The sequence below is a fragment of the Poecilia formosa genome, unplaced genomic scaffold, assembly GCF_000485575.1.
Source record: "Poecilia formosa unplaced genomic scaffold, Poecilia_formosa-5.1.2 Scaffold68, whole genome shotgun sequence".
Classification (NCBI taxonomy): domain Eukaryota; kingdom Metazoa; phylum Chordata; class Actinopteri; order Cyprinodontiformes; family Poeciliidae; genus Poecilia; species Poecilia formosa.
In genome coordinates this window covers 2,315,364-2,335,242 of record NW_006800007.1, presented here as the reverse complement: position 1 = coordinate 2,335,242, position 19,879 = coordinate 2,315,364, and the positions used below count along the sequence as shown (strand labels likewise).

The 19,879-nt window shown below is 37.2% G+C and overlaps 2 protein-coding genes across 4 annotated transcripts in view; both read right to left on the bottom strand.

Moving 5' to 3' along the window:
- The window catches only part of arhgef6 (Rac/Cdc42 guanine nucleotide exchange factor (GEF) 6), a 40,888-nt gene extending 30,011 nt beyond the window's left edge, over positions 1 to 10,877 (bottom strand). For both annotated transcript variants that reach the window (XM_007555140.2, XM_007555141.2), the window contains exons 1-4: positions 10,589 to 10,877; positions 8,230 to 8,313; positions 4,579 to 4,663; positions 1,291 to 1,409 (exon numbers count right to left, since the gene is read on the bottom strand). In XM_007555140.2, the coding sequence (XP_007555202.1) occupies positions 1,291 to 1,409; positions 4,579 to 4,663; positions 8,230 to 8,313; positions 10,589 to 10,753 (453 nt within the window). In that variant the 5' untranslated portion in view covers positions 10,754 to 10,877. The remainder of the gene's footprint in view (positions 1 to 1,290; positions 1,410 to 4,578; positions 4,664 to 8,229; positions 8,314 to 10,588) is intronic.
- Positions 10,878 to 12,097: 1,220 nt separating this feature from the next.
- Positions 12,098 to 18,574, bottom strand: rbmx (RNA binding motif protein X-linked). 2 transcript variants are annotated; one of them, XM_016672983.1, is made up of 11 exons: positions 18,450 to 18,574; positions 18,272 to 18,371; positions 18,053 to 18,162; positions 16,811 to 16,917; positions 16,573 to 16,726; positions 16,255 to 16,392; positions 16,045 to 16,156; positions 15,725 to 15,850; positions 14,892 to 14,983; positions 12,582 to 14,151; positions 12,099 to 12,236 (listed from the first exon to the last, which is right to left on the bottom strand). In XM_016672983.1, the coding sequence occupies exons 3-10, from the start codon at positions 18,159 to 18,161 to the stop codon at positions 13,838 to 13,840; spliced, it is 1,152 nt and encodes a 383-aa protein (XP_016528469.1). In that variant the 5' UTR covers position 18,162; positions 18,272 to 18,371; positions 18,450 to 18,574; the 3' UTR covers positions 12,099 to 12,236; positions 12,582 to 13,837. The 2 variants fall into 2 exon arrangements, with proteins under 2 accessions (XP_016528470.1, XP_016528469.1); XM_016672984.1 differs by having other exon boundaries at positions 12,098 to 12,236; positions 12,582 to 12,672; positions 18,272 to 18,573.
- Positions 18,575 to 19,879: the final 1,305 nt, after the last annotated feature.

Genomic DNA, 19,879 nt, shown 5'->3' with positions numbered 1-19,879 from the left:
TAGTTTAATTTTTTTGTCCCAATTACTTTTTGATTACATGCACTATAGCAGAATTTGAGCTTTACATATAAAGGTATGTGCTTCCCAAATTAAACAACCTATTATTTTTCTAGTGAACTTATATATTAAACAGCTGATTGTCAGACGGTAAAATGTTTTCCTCTGGTGTCTTCACATCCACACCGAGCTCCGGTTGATTTTAATCTATCAACGGTGTTAATATTCTGAATTTGTTAGTGATTTTCCTGAAACACTGTGAGGTGACAGTCTGCTACTTGTCAACACCTCCCTGTCACATGCTTTGCATGTAGAGTTGATTAAGGATTTAAAACAGTCATAAACTTTAATGCTGGTCATATTTAAAGCTGTTTACTTTGCACAGACAGCCAGGATAAATAATGGCCGCGCCAAGTCTGAGTTGGGCTTGCAATAAACTAAATCCAAAGACCACATTTGATTTAGAAAACGCAGAACAAAGCTAAGCATAGTCTGTCTCAATGCAGTTAATCATAGATGTGTAAAGGTGTTATTGGGTGTTGTGCTTAAAAAGTTCATCAAAGCAAGTTGAGACCAATCCAGTAATTAGTGATGACTAAAGACAGTCAACAAACAATGCCTTGATTTGACTATAACATCTGAGAAAAATAAAGTCGTCCAGTAGAGCAACTACACCGACTTAAAAGCTTAAACAGAGAAAATGAATCAGACTGGAACAGAAAGGTCAAAAAGTTAGTAAGTTTATTGAACATAAAGCAGGCTAAGTTGTCTTGAATGCAACACTAAAACTCTTTTCATTAATTTAAGTGATATTACGGCAGCTCAACTTGTTATTTAAAATTTCTCAAAATAAAATGAGTCATGATCATCAAGGTTAGTAGGTTACATTTATTTAGTCTCTTACCAACCTGAAGAAGCAGATATTGGTTGATACATAAAATATGTACTTCATCTACATTTTCTACTTATTACTGCCTTTCCCCCAGAACTTTATTTAGGAAATTATTTCTTCATATAAAGGAATTGCAAAGCCATCTCAGAATATATTTTAGCATTTTCAACAAATTGGCTTAAGAAAAACCTCTAAAACATATTTAAGCATCCCATCATACACATGGACGATTTACGATAATTGACCCAGCAGTCATGTTTTTGGACTTTGAGAGGAGCTAGGAGTACCTGGAGAAAACCCATATATGTATAGGGAGAACATGCAAGCTCCTTGGTGAAAGACTTTCATCTTGTTTCATCTTAAAAATATTAAATATAGCTGAAAATAAAGAGAAATCATACCACTGATTTAGATTGTCTGCGCAGAGACCCTTTGGATCTGGTGGAGGACAGCGCGTGTGAAGACGTCGTCTGATTAGGAGAGGACGAACCGGACTGAGGACATCGCTCCACAGCACAATCTACGCACAGACACGGACGAAACAGGAAGCCTCAAATTAAGGTTACATTTCAGTGCTCTCACCTGGAAAAGGTTCACAAACACGTCACGCAGGTGCACAGCCACAGTGGAGGATGACAACCTGAAGATAATTCATGTTAATAACGCTCTGTTGCTCTGCCCCGCTCCAAGGCAGCGAGCAAACAAAGCCTACGAATTTATGATTACTCACAGGATAATCGGATTTAACCAAAACTGACATTACAAGCCTGGAATAAACAAGCAGCGAAACAAAGAGCAGCCTTCAAATAAACAACATCAGAGATTGTGCTTGTGCAGCATCCATGTTGCTCTCGGATCATATTTTCTCCAAAGCTGCTCTTGTCTGATAGCAATTTTATTGCACAGGCAGAGCCAATGGAGGGGAAAAAAAAAAAAATCAAAATCAGATTTATGTCAGCTCTAGCTCTGTGTCATAAGTCACCCACTGCTGCAGAGGATCTTTGATTTAAAGTCAGTAGATATCAGCTGCCCTGCAGTATGAGAGCAGTTCTGCCAGTGCACTGAGCAGTAACCTTCCTTTATTTGGAATAAAACAGACACAGGCGAGCAAGCAGAAGCACTCGCAGAAGGAAACTCATTTCATGCCAACTGGAAGCCACCCAAGTTTGTTGTTTGATGCTTTTTCAAATTACAAGGGATGAGAAAGGAATGTGATGCACAATTAACCTTTCAAACCTAAAATTGGATCAAATAAACATTAAAGGTGCGAGGATATAAACCTCAGGGGAACTTTCTCTTACTGACAGTAAAACAGCAATATATTTTGTGTAATCTTGTTTCATCAGCACATCATTTTGAATTCATGAGACTCTGATATGATTTAGATGGGAAAAAGCAGGAGAGCCTCTGCTTTCCATATGCCGGCATACATCATACTTAAAAATGATTGTTATCAGACGCTGAAGGCAGTGACAGGTGGAACTCATAAATCCCATATGTGAACCCGTCTGCACAGCGAAGCCCAACAACCCCGTCTGTTTAGTGGTCACCACTTTTTTACATACATTTCAGGAAACAAACAAAGCAAGAAACATGTAAGGATACTACATAGCAATGATCTCACATTAGATTGCAATAATTAATATTTGATCAATTACAAGATGCACCAATCAGTCAGCCATAGATTTGATTCAGAATTAATCACAAACACTTAATATCTGATTATTTTCCCCCAATTGATTAATTGCATCAAAATTTATAGCTACCAACATTTTTGGTCTACAAATGCACTTGTTTCAGTTCAATAAAAATCACATAAAAGGTTAAGGGTTAGACGCTTCTTTTCATTTTTAGAAAAAACAGTGACCAGAATTGGTCAGAACTGGTCAGACTTAAAAAAATATATATAAAAATAATCGATATCACATGAAAAAGTCTGATTGGTAAACCTCCCGACCAACCGTCTTCAAACACTGGCAAATCGACTGCAAATCTTTTTATTCCCCAGCGATCAGAGTAAAATGAAGTTTCAGCTCCTCACATTGCGGCACAGTCATTTTTTCATTCAATTCATCAATTCATCAAGGGCAAACAACATGTGAATCAACTTTAAAAAATACTGCACACATATGTTATTACAAGCTTAATCATTATTTTATTATAATTACTTTTTACAAAAATCGAAATGCTGTATGGATGGTTGATGTATTTATTTAATGAAAATGATTGGAGTTTTTTAAGAAATGAATTGTACAAAAAAAAAAAAAAAAAAAAACTGATGATATCTAAACATCTACAACCTAAACAGTTGGTGGTGTGTTTGAATCACTTTAATGTATTACTTTTATCTGACAGACTCCAAACAAAGACTCCTCAGTGAAGCAGCTAGTCCAGGATTTGTATGGCGTTTCAAATTCCAACAGTATTTTCACCTTCGTACCACATTTATTACAATATTACACACACATGAGGTCACAGGATACTGTCTGAGGTGCATTAAAGCATGAATAAAAATGGCACACAGCGTGACACAAGCACACACTGCCATGCAAGCTGCCCATCTGTAACCCAGAGAGACATGCAGCCAAAACCCTCAGTGTAGTGTCAACTCATTTACTAATGTTCTTTTTTGCTCATCGACCAAAAAAAAATCTTATTTCGCAATTTCCAGATCATAATAATAATAATAATAATAATAATAATAATAATAATAATAATAATTCCTTAATTTGTTGTACGTATGTCAAGCATGGGCTAATTAATGCATCAAGGTATGCTGAAGTATGTAAAATTTACGGTTTCAAAGATTGTTGAAGAGTTTGTATCAGAATGACCCGTTTTCAAACACACAGTCAAACACCGCTGCCCCTCCCACACCTGTTTCTGCACACTCCCAGTCAGATTACTGAAAGAAGGATTCTACTGTTGCTGTTTTTTTCCTTTAAAATACATAAAAGTTCAGTTTTTGAAAATCTAGACATGAACTGCATGGACAACCCATCACTCCCATTAGGGAAACCCCAAAATACAGACTGACTACCTAAATTAGCTGACAGCTCACCTAATTAACCAACAAACAAGAGCTTGGTATACTGACAATGTTACTCTGTAAAGAGAGCAACGAAAAAAAATTATAACAGTGGCTTAAGCGCTTGAAAACAACTAAATTTAGCGAAAGTTTATGTTTAGACTTTCATACATTGTCTCAAAAATACAATGAATATACTGAATAAACATTATCATAACTGTCATGATCACAATGTTGAATCCTTAAAGGATTAGTATCAATAAGTTTTGTTTATGTGCATTAAATAAAAGTGATCTAGACCTCTAATGACAAAACAGACAAAATTAGGAAGCCTACTACTCCTGGAGAGAAATGGAGACTTCTTAGCATAAATCTAAAAATACCATAGGGACTTTATTACTCTTACAGACAGAAGAATCCCATTCAAACAGCTGACATGAAGCTATTCAATAGTGTGAACAGCTTCTCATTCCTTAAAACAATTGGGTGCAGTAAAGGTCCAATAAATCATTCGCTATTGGATAAAAACAAAGTAAATGTCGCTATGCATAATGTTTTGTTTCTCTTTTTGCTGCCATTAGAGCCAAAAATCTAAGAGTGTTGAGCTTTCACTTGGACAAGCAAATTGAACTGCAGCAAAGAAAAAGATGAGCACTGTTACCTTGCGTGGCAAAGTTGAATGCCAGCAGCGTATTCAGGACCTTGCCAAAATTCTCTCCAGTGTACAACCACTCTGGTTCAAACCCCTGGATGGAAAAGAAACAGAGAAAACACAGTCAGACAAAAAATAAAACTGAAACCATCTGTTCATACAAACTGGGAACATTTAAACCTCAGCATAAAGCATGTTTCAATCAGGTTAACCCATAGCTTCCAGATTTCTACCAACTGGGATCACAACACGGTGTTGCAACGAGTTAAAATTCAACTCCGTCGAGTTGAATTTTAATTTGTAACGTTACCATAGAGCTCTAGCCCAGAAAACAGCCATAACAGGGAGAGAGTTAGTGCCTTTGGATCTACACCAGACCACAGGTGAGGTTTTCAGGTGGGAGGAGCTAAGCATCATCTACTGGTTGAATAATACCAGCATTTTGTTTCAATTATCTCCCAGTTTATATTTCCTTATAACTATGTGGCCTAATTCAAATGTAAAATATTAAGATTTATAGTGCATTTGATTTATCTCTGCAATCAGAGTTTAGATCCAGATATGGCGTCACATCTCAGTGTCATGTCTTCCAGATGGAAGTAGGAAAATTAGTAGCAATAAGCCAACTATTGGAATGCTAACTAGAACTGGAAACAAAAGATGGCGCCCAACGCCTAATGGTTGCCACGGGAGATTCAAGGATTGTCAGACAAGCGTGAATGTTTCATGCAAACCACAAACACTCCAGGTATGTTTGATGAGGGAATAACATGCATCATGGTATAAAGTGCTAAGAAGTCAGTTTTGCGTAATACCCCTCCCTAACCAGGGATGCTTTTCAGAGTACATTTTCATATGAAAATCTTGTTTTTACCCTGGTAGATCTGGTGGAAACCGGGGGTAGGTAATTATGGCCCTGAAAGCCAACCATAGGTTCCTGGAAAAGGTTCTGTGGCAGAAACATGGCTAAGGAGTAGGTCAAAATTAGCTCCTTTACAGGGGAAGAGTGAGTTTTGTTGCTTTCGTGATTCACACTAACAAGACTCTTATTCTTCCATGCAACACAAACAAAAGAAGGAGACCTATACCGATGCAGCATACATAAAGTGATTATAAGGCAAAGATAACAGATATTTTGAACCTGACCCCCTTTTTTGCAACAAAACAAACAGAGAAACACTCATTTGCAATTCTCTTTCCACTTCCCTGCACTCACAGTGCCAGGTTAGCCCAACTCAGACAGCTATCGTCTTTCCTCCAGTGGATAAAGTTTCACATTTTAAATAAAACATCTTAAATATAGAGGCTGAGCACTGTAACAGCAGATTCAGGAGTTGTGTTTTAGTTGCGTTTTTGTGTGTGTGACGTGTTCAGGTATGAAATCAACAGAGAGAAAAACTTGTGTATGATTGTTTTGAATAAAATGAAAAGAAGCAACAATAGAGGCTGTGTGCTTTGTTTCTGGTAACGATGGAGTTATTGCAGTAGATGGGTCAGTCATGTAGATTTTTAACATGGATTTAACTGTGCTAGTTATGAGATGTTGACCTGAGTTGCAATAGTTGTTGCACTAAATGACAGTTGCAATGTATGAACAAAGGGCAAATGCATCTTTCACATTTCACAACAGTGATTAAAAAAAAATCACAGGCCATGAACGGTAATCGGTTCTTCCTCCTTGTCATCTGCAAGCAGAAGTGAAAGCAGTTACCCAGCTTTCTTCATATAGGCACTGGACAGCCAGGCATTATTTATTTATCAGAGCAAAAGGCAAAAAGAAAATACCATAATCGCTGAGGGAAGGGCAGGGTTAGAAGTAGCCACATAGTCATCCCCAGGCTGATACGTTTGACAGCACCTCTCAGAAACCTTCTGCCAGTGACCTAGTGGCTGCTCGCAGAACGTCTAATTATGGGCTAAACCAGAGTTGGTGGATAAAAAGCAAAGAGGACCTCCCAGACATAACAAGCCAGCTGGGCAGGACTACTGAACCACTAAAGTGAGCCAAGCTTGCTGACTCAAATCGCTGCTTAAACAGAGCGAGTGATGTGTTTCAAAACCACAACAGATTATTTATAACAGACTGGGAGAGACATTAATGTTCGCTGTTCTGGTACGGTGTAGAACTGGCTGGAATTGAGAAAGACTCTCTTGCATAAAGGAAAAATTCCCAGCTGGTTTGTGCTTAGTTGTCCCATCAAAGTCTAATAAAGTTTCTAAAAGTTACCATCACACACGTCTTGGTGTTTAATGCTACCTCACTTGTTGATATGCATTTTTTTGTTGTTGTTGTTAAAAAAACATTTCCAGTTGTAATAAAACATGGTAAGGTCATGATCACAGAAACTAAAGTAGCAGCACAAATCACTCTTATGAAGATGAAACGGTTCATATTACAACTGAACATACAAACCAAGAAATAAATAAGCAAATATCAACACACTATATTCCTGTTTCAGCATGGGTGAGTTACTGTTATCAAGGTTTATTAGAGTTTTTTAAAAAGTTATTCTCCAAAATTAAATTGAAAGTCCATCATACGTTCTTATGATTTAAATCCCGCAAGTAAAAGGTTTAGAGACCTTTTCTACCCGCTGTATGGAGCATAGAGTAGTGCACCATTCCCCTCCCCCACCCGTTGCTGAGCACTTCTAGTCAACAAGACTACAACTATGCTTTTATTTGCTTACCAAAAAATAAAATCAGTTTTAAAATACTTCTGGTTCTGAAAAACATGGTGATTTTGTGGAGATTGGAGGAGCACCACTAATCAATCTATTAACTTAACACTGTTAAAGTCTACAGCTGTACATTAAAATGGCCTACAGGACAAATAGCATGCCTACATAATCACAGTATATTATACGCCAACTTTGTAACAAGAATGTTTATTTTAAATTACTATTAAACTGACAAGGGATTTGCTGAACTCTTTAAATAAAAATAATAATAAAAAACATTAAATATTATCCCTAACATTGTTTCAATAATCATAAATCAGTAAGTGACGCAATTTCAGCAGGAGTAGATATGACTGTTAGATTGTAATCATAGGCTAACATATCTCATAGCAATCCGGTGCTATTTGTGTTATTCTTTCTGTAATTGAAAAATACCACTGAACTAATTGTTTAAACCAAAATAATTTTAGATATAGAACAATATTGTTATGACTGTAAGAATCAGTAAATAAATATAAATATTTTAGTGGCAGTAAAAATAACTTTTTCTGCCACATGACCTAAATGACATGACATTTAGGTCATGTCATATATTTGTACATATTAATGGAATAATAATGTCAAGGTTACACCACGGAGCATAATTACTTCCCTTTCTCTAAAAGAAAATCCTGGAATAGATGTCTGTGACAACATTAAACAAGTTTTTTTTTATTTGTTAATTTACATAGGAATGTAAAAGAGAAAGTAAACTTAGAAGGAAGTGAATTATTGCCATTTGAAGTGAATGAATCAGGTGGTGAGAGTAAAAATAATTTAAAAATTCCCATCTTCCCTAGTCCATAGTAAACATGAAGTCTAACCTAATGAGCAGATCACAACACAAGAAAGAGTGTGATCAAAGCTTTCCCTTTGGACTGCAGCAGAATAAAGCTATGCCGACAGAAAATGATCATAAAAAGACACTGAGGCAACTTACCTCCACTTTCAACGACGAGCATCCTCTTAAAAACTCTTTGATGTTGGAGATACAGTCAGCGTCTGTTCTTGGATCCTGGGAATACTGAGCACAAAAAATAAATGTATCAACCCACACCTCGGTTTAGTAATCCAAGCAGGCATATGACACACATTGGCCCGTCAGAGCTTTAGTTTTAGTGTCACTTTGAAGGAACAAAACCCCACAAGATTGTAAACCCAATCAAATGTTGCGCCTAATAATTTCAAACATTACTGAATGGCTAATGAATCTCCTCCTTGCCGTCATAAGCCACAGAAACGCCAAAGAAGCCACATTTAAGCAAAACATCCGCTCACTTTGAAGACTTTCAAAATAAAGGTCTGTCTTAACAACGAGTACAAAGTACGTATGAAAGAAAGGCATAGCTTTTCACCTTTTAACCAATGCTAGAACATACTTATTACGTAAACGCTGTGGATCTAGGAGTAATAACATGAAGATAAACCAAAATAGCTCGGAAGAAAAGAGAAGCTGCAACTTCCGGTTGCATTTTGTTTCGTACAGCAGGTCGCAGCAGTGTTTCATCAAGCCGTCGAGTTGCGCTCCCCCACCAGCTACGCTTTTAAATAGCGTTTTACGGCCGACATGGTGCATTCAGGTGTAGTTGTCGGCTACAGTATTAACACCGCAATAAAAGATGTAGGTACTGATAATGATAATGATTATTTAAAGCTCAAATATCACAGTGGTTTTATTAAACACTTAATAAATAACGTCTTTGACAGTTTCACAGTTTCTGAAAGTTTCAGTAAAACTCCAAAGGCATTTTTAGAATATTATGATTTCAGTCATTAGCTTATTTATTGGACATATGAATATATTTAAAAAAAATGAATAAAAATAACATAAGTAACCAAATGACTTTCACATATTTAGCATGTTAGGTATTTCATTCTGGTCAAGTACACTATATTTCTGTGTCTCATATGAAAAATTTTATATAGATGCTAAAAGCCAGAATAATAAAAAAATAAACCAAGATTACTACAGGTTTAAACAATTTGAAGAATCCAAGATGAAGATATTGTCATGCCTTTATAACTTTGATTTACTCTCAACATTCATGTCTTTTGATGCAACTGAAGAATGCAGTTGAAGCCAGATATTCCAATGAATGAGCTTTATGAAAAAGAAGCTATTCTTCAAATAATTATTTGTAGTTTTTAATTGTGAACTTTATTTTTTTTCCAGGTACTATATAATGTGGAAAAAATAGAAGTGATTTTTATGCTTTATTACAGTATCAAAACAAACTTCAAGGGCTACAACTGGCTTGTACAGCATCCTGCATGTCTGGAAAAAAATTACTATAGGTATAGTCTTATATTTAAATACAGTGAGGCAACCAGAGCCTTACTGTACAAAATGAGCATAAGCAGTTTTCCAATCTACTCTGAAATTCCCCTACAGATTATATTAATTAAATATTCTGTATTAAAATATTCTAACAATTTAAACAAATGACTTACTTGTTTTTAATCAAGATCATGTTAAAATTTTAGAATTTTAATTTTTATTGCATTTCATAAATCAAAGGAGTCCAGCTTTATTGAGATAATTTAATGAAATTATTGTTTAAAGGTACAACTTCTTAAAAATGCTAAGTGTTGAGAGGGGAGGCGTTAGTAAACATTTAAATATGATTTGAAGATTTAATTTCACAGTTTCTTCACCATAGATAATCTAGTGTGCAAAGTGTACTTGAACGCGCCAAATCTCCACCATAAAACCCAGTAAAGACGCGCAATAGCTTGACAGAAGGGCAGAAGTGGTGGGGAAACGCATCTCGACGCAACACCGGGAAGAGCAGCCGCTCAAGAGGAAGTGACGACCTGAATTTGCAACTGTTATCATGATCAACTTTGTTACCTCCACATTTAACATACAAAATCACTTTAATCGCATTAAAAAGTCAAGATGTTCTTGCTCTGGTGAATTCTCCAGGAATAACTATTGAAAGTGTGAACTATTTGGTGCACTCCTATGGCAAAATTAGTCTTGTTTTAGTAGGTGTTCACACTGACCTACTCAGTCATATCAAGAATGCGGAACATTTTTTTTCCCCCACAGGAAATCACTTATTGAAATCTGTAGTCTGTAAACTCGCAGAAAACCTACTTTAATCCGACGCAGCACTCCCTGTAGAAGTAACAGAAAAGCGTTCAGCTGTCAAAACTTACAGCACGGGTAGAGAATGCAAGGCCAGGGCTGCAGACAGAAGTTCCTGTCGGTATCACTTTCATCAAACCCCTCCCTTCTTTTCACCGAGATCAGTCGATCGTTTGACATTTGTTTACTTAATAAATCAGCAGCTTACCTTGGGCGTGAAGCCAGGTATGAGTCTCTCCGTGAGCTTGCACAGAACGACCCCATCCTTGAGTGATGTTTTCAGAAACTCCTCCGGGTCCGCTATGTTCTTTTTGGGCGAGCTGAGCACTCCTAACGATATCAACCACGTTACCGTCTGCTCCTCGGGATTCATAGCTCCACAAAATGATCATCGCCTAAGCCCGCATAGCTAAAACAGAAAAGTGGCGGCCTGTTCCGTATCAATATGCAACTCACATCCGCACTTCTGCTAGAAGTTAAAAAAAAAAAAAAAAAAAAAAAAAAAAACGAGGCGGCGAGGGGGGGGGGGTTGGACGACGCAGTTACTACACGCAAAACTGATGATCACCCCTACTGGCAAATAGGCACCTCAACAATACACAGGGTGCTGGATTTCCCCCTGCAAAGCAGCACATGCTGTGAGAGAGAGCAGATGGTCTCATCAAGTACAAATGAGCCAAGGCTCAGAAAATAAGGAAAGTAACTGATATCTTAGAGGCATCAGCATATTTTTGCATGAAGGGGAAAAACCAGCAGGTCTGCAACAAGCCTGACGGGGTGTTTTGCAACTGATTTAGGAAACTTGCAAATGTGAAATTCACATTCTCTCACTGTTCTTTAAAGTTTAATCATTTGAGTTTGGATTGGAAGATTAATTTTTACACTAATGGGCCTAAATAAAGTCCAGTTGCTTTCAGGAATAAGCTAACTTGTATATTTATCTCACCTGCATGTAATTTCTCAGTTATGTTTTTGATGTTTATTCCCAAATCCAATTTATCTGAAAAACACATTTAAAACTCTGCTTAACCAAAGTGCTGTATAGTACAAGAATAGAGCAAAACAAAACATAATAAAGTGGAAGAAAAAAATAACTTTAAAACATTAAACTACAGCTTCACCTAATTATATAAAATATTTATTAGCAGCCTCCTGCAGAACACAGCAGACTGAGAAAGTAATTTAGTAAAAATAAAATGGTCCAGTTAAAGTCCAGACCTAAATTTATTTGGAATTTGTGTCAAGACTTTGGAATTCAGGGATGGGCAAATATTTCAGTCTAGTCATGCCAATCTGGTACAGACAAGGCCCAAAAACCTGCAGCAGTAAGCGCAAAGATAGATAATTCTCCAAATGACTCCTGAACATAAATGCAGGCCATGGTAGTGGTGAAGTTTCCGCCAACTTCAGAATTATGTTACTTTGTGTTGGTCTAACACACAAAGCCTCAAAGCACTTTAATGTTTGTGACAGAAAAGGGAAAAGTTTGAGTGTGAATACATTTTCAAGGTATCACTGGTGTAACTGGGTTAAACTTTTAGAGCACAGACTAATATTTAAATCGATCTCATCAAGTATTTCTATGTCGAAGGTTAGCATCGCTGCAAAAAGTCTGGGGAGAAGAAAAATTCTGATTTGCTACTTTTAGAAATATTACAACTGCTTTACTGAATTATCTTTCCCAGTTTCACTGTTGTATCGAGACAAAAAGGGAAAACTGATTTTAAAGACTTTATTTAAAACACAACAAATATCAAATTTAACCAAGTCCTCAGTCTGGACTCTTCCCACTTCCAACAGGTTCTTCCAGTCGAATGGTTTCAGTCAACCCCTGCAACGGTGGGCTGCAACGGCACCTGAAAAGCAATGAACGAACAATTAAATCAAGCCGACAGATCTATAGAATGATAGCAAGTTTCAGCTAATCTTACAAATCAGAAACAATTTAAAATGTGTATAAATGAGTTTATTCTCAGTTAAAGGAGGACTTGTTGTTAGTTTAGGTCTGGCTTTACAGTCTGTGCTTAAGAGGGAGTAAGGCAGCACAACATATTGTTTCAATATTAGTGTACAACATTGAGATTGCATAGAACTGGGTGCAAAAAATGTTGGCCAATATATATATTCCACATGTTACATGCTTCAATTTTACATGCTAATGTAATATTTGACCAAGCAGCTGTCATATGTGCTGGACATACCTAGGTTGATTAAAGATGATCTGGTTAAATCAGTCCAACAACTGGAGGATATAACTGGTATATTTCAGCAGCCATTGCTTTGATGTTCATCCTGCAACACAGAAAAACAATTAACATTGTCCTTGTCTTAAGTGTGTATTGAAAAATAAAATATAAAGATATTGTAGTTCTCAATCCAACTTGAAGTTTCTCCGTATGATTTTTTTTTTCCAGTTTGGCTGCTGGGTTGATGGCGTTTCTCCACGGGTCTCCAGTTTTTTTGGGCATGCTTGTAGAAGAGGTTTGGTTACTGAACAGAATTTATGCCTGCTTGGTTTTTACTAAGACAAAACGTTTTTCACTAGATGTCGCTTAATGTCAAAAAAAAATACTGATGCCAATTCTTTGAAACTGCACAACTCGTTGAGCAAAAAGTTGTTTCGAGGGCTCAGATTGTCAATCTTGTTGATCAAAAGGAAGGAATCCTCATGGTTTGTTGCTCTTAAAAAAATTACCAAATAAAACAATTAAAAGCGCTTATTTCAGTTGACCTCCTTATTGCAGCGTTTCCTGAGGCAAAAGTTGTCTGGAGTGAAGATTGTAATACAGGACAATGAGAAACTCATTTACAGGTGAGAAACAAAGGTTTGCTTTGCTTACCAGCTGATGACTATCGGTCGAGTTGTGTTTGCTTGTTGCCTTTGGTTTTGTCGTTGCATGTCATCAAATTGCTCTAGGGTGATGGATCCATTTCCAAGGGGAACTACATTGGAACATTTTGACAGTAACATTTCCCCATCTGGCAAACAGTAGTGTCCAGTTGGAAGCACATTTTGTTTAATATTTCATTCCACTCCATCACATGTGCGAACAGACTCACCTATGATTACAGAACTTTGTAAAGGAGACGGTGTCGTCACTTTTTCCCCACATTTGTCAGAAATCTTGAGGTGAAAAATCGATGAGCAGATGTAGAGTTTCAACTAAAAGCTTTATTAGCGTATGAAAGCCATATTTAGGGCATTGCAGATTCAACTCACACTGAACTGACAAAAACACTTAACTACACTGTGACATAGGTAAAGAAATACTATATATTAAAAAAGGGAAAAAAAAATACACATTAAACGGGGAAAGTAAAAGATACAAAGCTAAGCTTCCTAAGTCACAGATTTAAGACACATTTTGTCTGTTTGTATTCATCAGATTTCTTCCAAAACATGTGTCAAGTATGTATGAAGATCAAAGTTTGCATTAATGAGACTTCCAAGTCCATTTTAGTATCTGTTGCGAGCCATTCCTCTATCAGGCCGACTGCCACCACGGCCACCGCGAGGCCCTCCACGACTTGAGCCATACGAGTCACGAGGAGGGTAGCCTCTCTCGCCAGGGGGGGCGGGGCCCCTTTCCTGCCTACCCATTCTCTCTCCACGGCTCGGAGGGTACGGGTCACTCCGGCTGCTGGGGTAACTGTCACGACTGCCATAGCCGTCCCTGGAGCTGCTGCCATAGTCATCGTAACGACTGCTTCCACCGCTTCCACCATAGGATGGTGGGGGGCCCCGTGAGGGTGGGGCGCTGCGAGAGTTACCTGCAGGGTCAATGGTTCAGGTAATGGTTCAGGTAATGGTTCAACTTCAATAAATTACTTGCAGCGTTAAGTGCGCACTTTCTGCCAATAGAACTCATCCTGTGACAAATTTCATGGGTTGTGTGTTTTTTTGTTTGTTTTGTTTTTGTTTTCATCTTCCATTTGTTTGAGTTCTACATTTAATGTGGATGTTTTAGTTGATGAGCAGTTGCAGTTGATATAAAATTAATATCTTCTACATTGAATAAGTGGGTAGTGTTACTCCATTTCTGCATGCCATTTACTCGGGAAGCCATTTTTCCTTTAAGAGGTCCAGGTGAAGAAAAGAGACGAGGTTTTCTGACTTGTCTTGAAGGTTTGTGAAGTTTACTCCTTGAGCGAGTGCTTTGCTAGGCAACACTTAATGGACATTTCCAAGGTTTCTGAGGGATCCTTACAGTTGCATACTCTGTGTCAAGTCAAATCAAATTGTGTCTTTGCCTGAAATTGTCACACTTTTGATAAATATAGGAATTGGACAGTGTGGACTGAGCTTTTAGACAAATTTCTGCTTTTATCCTAGAAGCCAATGTCTGAATTACATACAAATGTGCGAGTTGGAGGTTTGTTCAGGGTGAACGTTCTTCTGTTGGGAGGTAGTGAACTTGAGCTTTCTGTTGCAGCCTGTGCCATGACTTATTTTTGCAGCTTTTCCCTGTGTGACGGTAATAATTTGTTGAGCTCATGGAGCTGTATCTTACCGTAACCATCATAGGAATCTCGGTAGGAGCCACCACTGGGACGATCCATGTAGCCTCTCGGCTCTCTGCCACCTCCATAACCATCACGGTCGCTTAGTAAAAAACATAACATAACCCCATTATGTTTAGACGAGCAGGTGTGATTTTAAGAATGTCTTAAAACCTTAGGAACTAAAGCAAACCTGTATCTCCGCCTGTCATATTAAGCACATCAATTATTAAAATAAACCCAATCATTTTCATTTGTTTGTTTGTTTTCTTCCTGTTTCTGTTTCTACCAGACTGGATAACAAAAGGCTTCACTCCAGAGCATTGACCTGACTGACCCCCTCTCTTCTTGTTGCCTTAGCTGAACGAGGAGTGAACTCTGGTGTCAGTTGCTTGCCAGGCACAGGGTATTGTGGACACAAGCCAGAAAACGCAAGTGGAATTATTCAAATGGAGTGTTTTTGTTGTTAGTTTGCACTTTTGTTTATAAAGGTCCTATCTGGAAGTTTTCCTGGTATGAGACCAAAGACTGATCGATATCTTTGAAGGACAATTTTACATACAGAAACTTCATAATCTATTTTATTTATGGTTTTGGATGTGTATAGGTTTTTATTTTAATTTCATTTAGTGTTTTTGGTTGTTTTGTTTAGTTCTTTTGGATGTTTAAAATCTCTTTCAGTTCCAGTGTTAACCGTTACTTAGAAATTACAGTTTTGAGCTTTGATGTACTTCTTTATCACTACATTACTTTCAAATTTTATCAAAAAAATACAATATTATTCATCACAATCATTTCTGGGCAATTTATCGTCAAGCAAAATATGTTACAGTGACAGGCATACCTGTATCCTCTTGACATTGAGCCATAGTCATCTCTGGAGCCAGAACTAGAATATTCTCTGTAGGAGTAATCTCTGGGAGGAGGTCCATAGTCCCGGTCTCTTGAACTGTAATCCCGGCTGGAGTATCTAAAAACCATTAAACAGGACCGATCTATTTAGGTTCATCACAACAACAAGGTACAATAAAAGTGTTTATGGAGTGTTTATTCAACAACTTTAACATATTATATTTTAGTAAATCTTTTTTTTAATCTTATGTAAATTTTCCTGTTTATGCTCAGAAATAATTCACAATAGACCCTGGTTCTGATATTTCCTACCCATCTTTAGGGTTGTAATGGTCATCTCTTGGGGATGGATAATCATCTCTCCTGGACATGGAGTCTCTGCGGGGTGGAGGGCCATAGGGATCCCTGTCTCTGGACATGGGAGCTGAAATGACAATAAGTTAACAGTTATATCCTCAAACCGTTGGGAGACAATAAAAAAAAAAAAGAAATGCATATTCTGAGACTGTTTTAAATTCTCACGTCTGCTCATGGGACCAGATAGAGCCGATCTCTTGGGTGGAGGACCCCCATTGCGAACTGGTGGACCTCGTTTCATTGGCGGACCTCTGGATGACATCCGACTATAGTAGCCATCTCCATCTTCTGAATCATAGTAGTCTTAAAAGATGGACATATTTTCAGCATTTATCCAAGTTAATTAAAAACCCACCTTTTTAAATTTCCCCAATAGGTATCTATATTTAAAAATGCCTGTGTTATCGAGAGGAAACCAAAGTCCAATTCCTAGTTTGTGTGCAAACTTTGCCAAAAAACATCTGATTCTGATTAACATCTTACCTCTGGATGGGGGCCCCCTCATTCCTCCCCTTGACCCGCGGGGCCCTCTGGGAGGACCCCGGCTTCGAGAATGCATAGGCGGCCCTCGTCTTCCAGAACTCTCAAACTGAGGCTTTGTCGCTTGCTCCACTTTAATAGGCTTCCCATCCAAAGACTGGTTCAAAAAAAAGTTACAATTACAATCGGAACTTCAAAATTTTATAAAAAAATAATATCTTGAAGAAAAACAAAGACCCACCTTTCCATTCATTTCCCGGGCGGCATCTTTTGCATCAGCCGGACTTTCAAAGGTTACAAAAGCAAAGCCCCTTGATTTGTTTGTTTCACGGTCCTTCATTAGAAGTACTGAAACATAAAAACAAAAAAGGTGAGACCAGAAGTGGACTTAAAAAAATAAAAAAATTTTTTTAAATACTTTCAGATTTAAGGCATAACAGTTTGTTACTACTTTATATTTTATTGCATCCTGTGAATTGCAATAATAACCAAAAAAAACAATAAAACACTTTGATTGAAAGTTTAGTATAAACTACTAATTTGAGAGTTGATGTGTCACCATCTGGAAGTCTGCAGATATAGTTTGTGCTGAAATGACTTACTAAAACCATTGATAACATTCAAAATCTATATGTTGCCAAATACCAAGTATCGTGTTCACACAGTCAGGACTTATCAATGTTTAGGTCTGATAAAACCTTGATTTGTTTGGCTGAATTAGGATTTTATTATTATTATTATCTTTTTTAAATCAGCCATTTTCCAGTACCTGTACTAAAAAAATAAATTAAAATATTTGATCAATTAGCCTCGATTTAGTATGTGCAATGTCCAGAGCCTCTTGGGGAGAAAAAAATGGACAAATTGTGACTTAATCTCAAGATTAAACTCTTATTAAAAAAATACAAATAAAAACATCCTATGTCAATTAAACCAAGCCAGAATATTTAACCCATGACTAATTCTGAAAAGATTATGTAGTGACAAATGTGATCCTTTGCCTGGATTATGTCATTTATTTGAACAATTCACTGATATAACTAGATGCTGTGCTCCTATTTTAAGCAACTTTTGGGGCTTAGCAGGCATTCAACACTACTCATCTTTAATGTAATTGGGCAAAGGAAATAAAATAGTTTAATATTTCAGCATTTAATTATACATCCATAAACTATTTAGCTTTTCAAAAGGGCCCTCAAAGTATTTTGAAAATAAACAAACAAAACAACAACAAAAAAAACACTCATATCTATGGAAAGTGAAAACGAAACAATCGGAGTTCATACAAAGTCTGCAGTATTCATTTTAAATATTGGTAAAACTGTTAAACAAAAGAAAAAGATGCAATTTAAACTGTAATATTACAACTAAAAATATAAAATTTCAAGTGTGTATTAATTACAGCAACACATAAGCTTTGTACGCGGTGCCAAATCAGTAGAAAATTAAAATGGAGTTCTACTTGTGGAGGGGTCAATCCCACCTTCGACGATTCTGCCATATTTGCTGAAGTACTGCTCCAAGGCCTTGTCGGTGGTCTCTGTGTTGAGTCCACCGATGAAGAGCTTCCCCGGTCGGTCTGCTTCGGCCATTCTACAAAACAAAGAAAATGCCGTTCGGGTCAACTATCACACGGAAAATAAAATATTGCACACGAACGATAAAACCGCTCTTAAAAACGAATAATTTGCTAAATGAATACCTTTTTGCTGGTTTCGAGTCGCTCAACGCGCAAAATGGCGATAAACGCGCCACCAATATCAGCGAAACAGTTATTCACGTTAGACGACTTTCCCCACGAGCTAGAAAAAAAAACACTTAAACACTGCGGTTTAAAAGCACAAAGGCGCCAAGTGTGAAATATTTAAAACAACACGGACCTAGTCTGCTCAAAGCATGCAGGCTAACAACGTGATATAACGAGGAACTACGAAAATTATCAGGCTTTAGGAGGATACAATGATGGTGAACAACGGTTGCTCTTCTTCCTCTGTTTACCTTCTTCCGGCTGAAATACATATGCCTGCCCCCTAGTGGCACTCCAAGGCACTGCACATCTGCAACCGCTCTAGTATCGCACTCATTTTCTGTTTAGGTTTAATGTTTCATCGTTTTCATTATTGGTTCTTATGAAATACTATTTTTTTAATCCCTTGATATTTTAGTCATGCAACCACTCATACCATTTTTTTCACTCTCTTAAGAGACTGAATGAACATCACTTCACAATTTGTGAGGTTATAAAAATTGTCTATCTTTGCTAAGTAGCTCAAGCTCTGTTAAACTGAATGGAGAACGATTGTGGACATCAGCTTACTGGATTTGGATCTGGATTTTGACTGGGTCATTCTGCACTGCTACAGACAAATAAATACACTTTAATTCAAGGAAGCTGTTAATTAGATTTAGTCCTTTATGATTGCATTGTGTTCTCTATTCTGCTCTGTAACTTTATGTGGATTTTGTGGGTTACTCATTTTGTGAAGCACTTTGTGACATCTGTGCAATTTATGAACCTCGAGGACTTACCTCGAGGACTAATCAGTGTTAAAAGTTATAAATAAAACTTTCCACTGAAAGGGACTGAACATTGCACTGAAAATAGGTGATGGGTAAATTTAGTTGGACTCTGGCTGGGAAACCCAAAACTTAATTTAATTTCAGGTAAAGCCTTTCTTTTGTTGATTTAAATGTACTATTACACTGAGATTGTTTCTACAGTTGGGATGTGTCTTCTTAATCTGCTTTTTGAGCAAAAACCTGAAGGTTTGGGGGTAAAAACAAATATTTCTAAATTAGGAACTTTCTACATTTTGGCCACTTTCATTATTAGTTTTCAGTAAATGAGAAAGACTGAATTGTATGTCCAGGTTTTGAAATGTTGCTGTTATTCCATATTATCTCCAGATGGAACTGTGTTTCTGTGATGGTGGAGAGCAACACTGGGGTTTCACAGAACAGTTCTGGTTTTGTTCCTATTTATGCTGGACACCACAGACAGGTCTGAGTTCTGCCACATTCAGAAGTACTCTGCTAATATTTCTATTGCAGCGTATATCAGGAATGAAATGGAATGGAGTACTAGGACTTGGCAATCAAGGGGATTCAGTAACTAGAGGATGGAAAACTGCCTCCTGCTGACCAACTACAAAAGCTATCTATCTATCTATCTATCTATCTATCTATCTATCTATCTATCTATCTATCTATCTATCTATCTATCTATCTATCTATCTATCTATCTATCTATCTATCTATCTATGTTATGAATGACTCCTTAGAAAATAGGCTAAATTACAAAGAACAGTGG

Excerpts from the sequence above, each read along its gene's own strand:
- rbmx (XM_016672983.1), bottom strand. The coding sequence starts at position 18,161 with ATGGCCGAAGCAGACCGACCGGGGAAGCTCTTCATCGGTGGACTCAAC. Across the intron at positions 16,918-18,052 it reads ATATGGCAGAATCGTCGAAG|TACTTCTAATGAAGGACCGT; the intron begins GTGGGATTGACC and ends TTTATGTTTCAG. Across the intron at positions 14,984-15,724 it reads TCAATGTCAAGAGGATACAG|CGACCGTGATGGTTATGGAG; the intron begins GTATGCCTGTCA and ends TTTTTTACTAAG.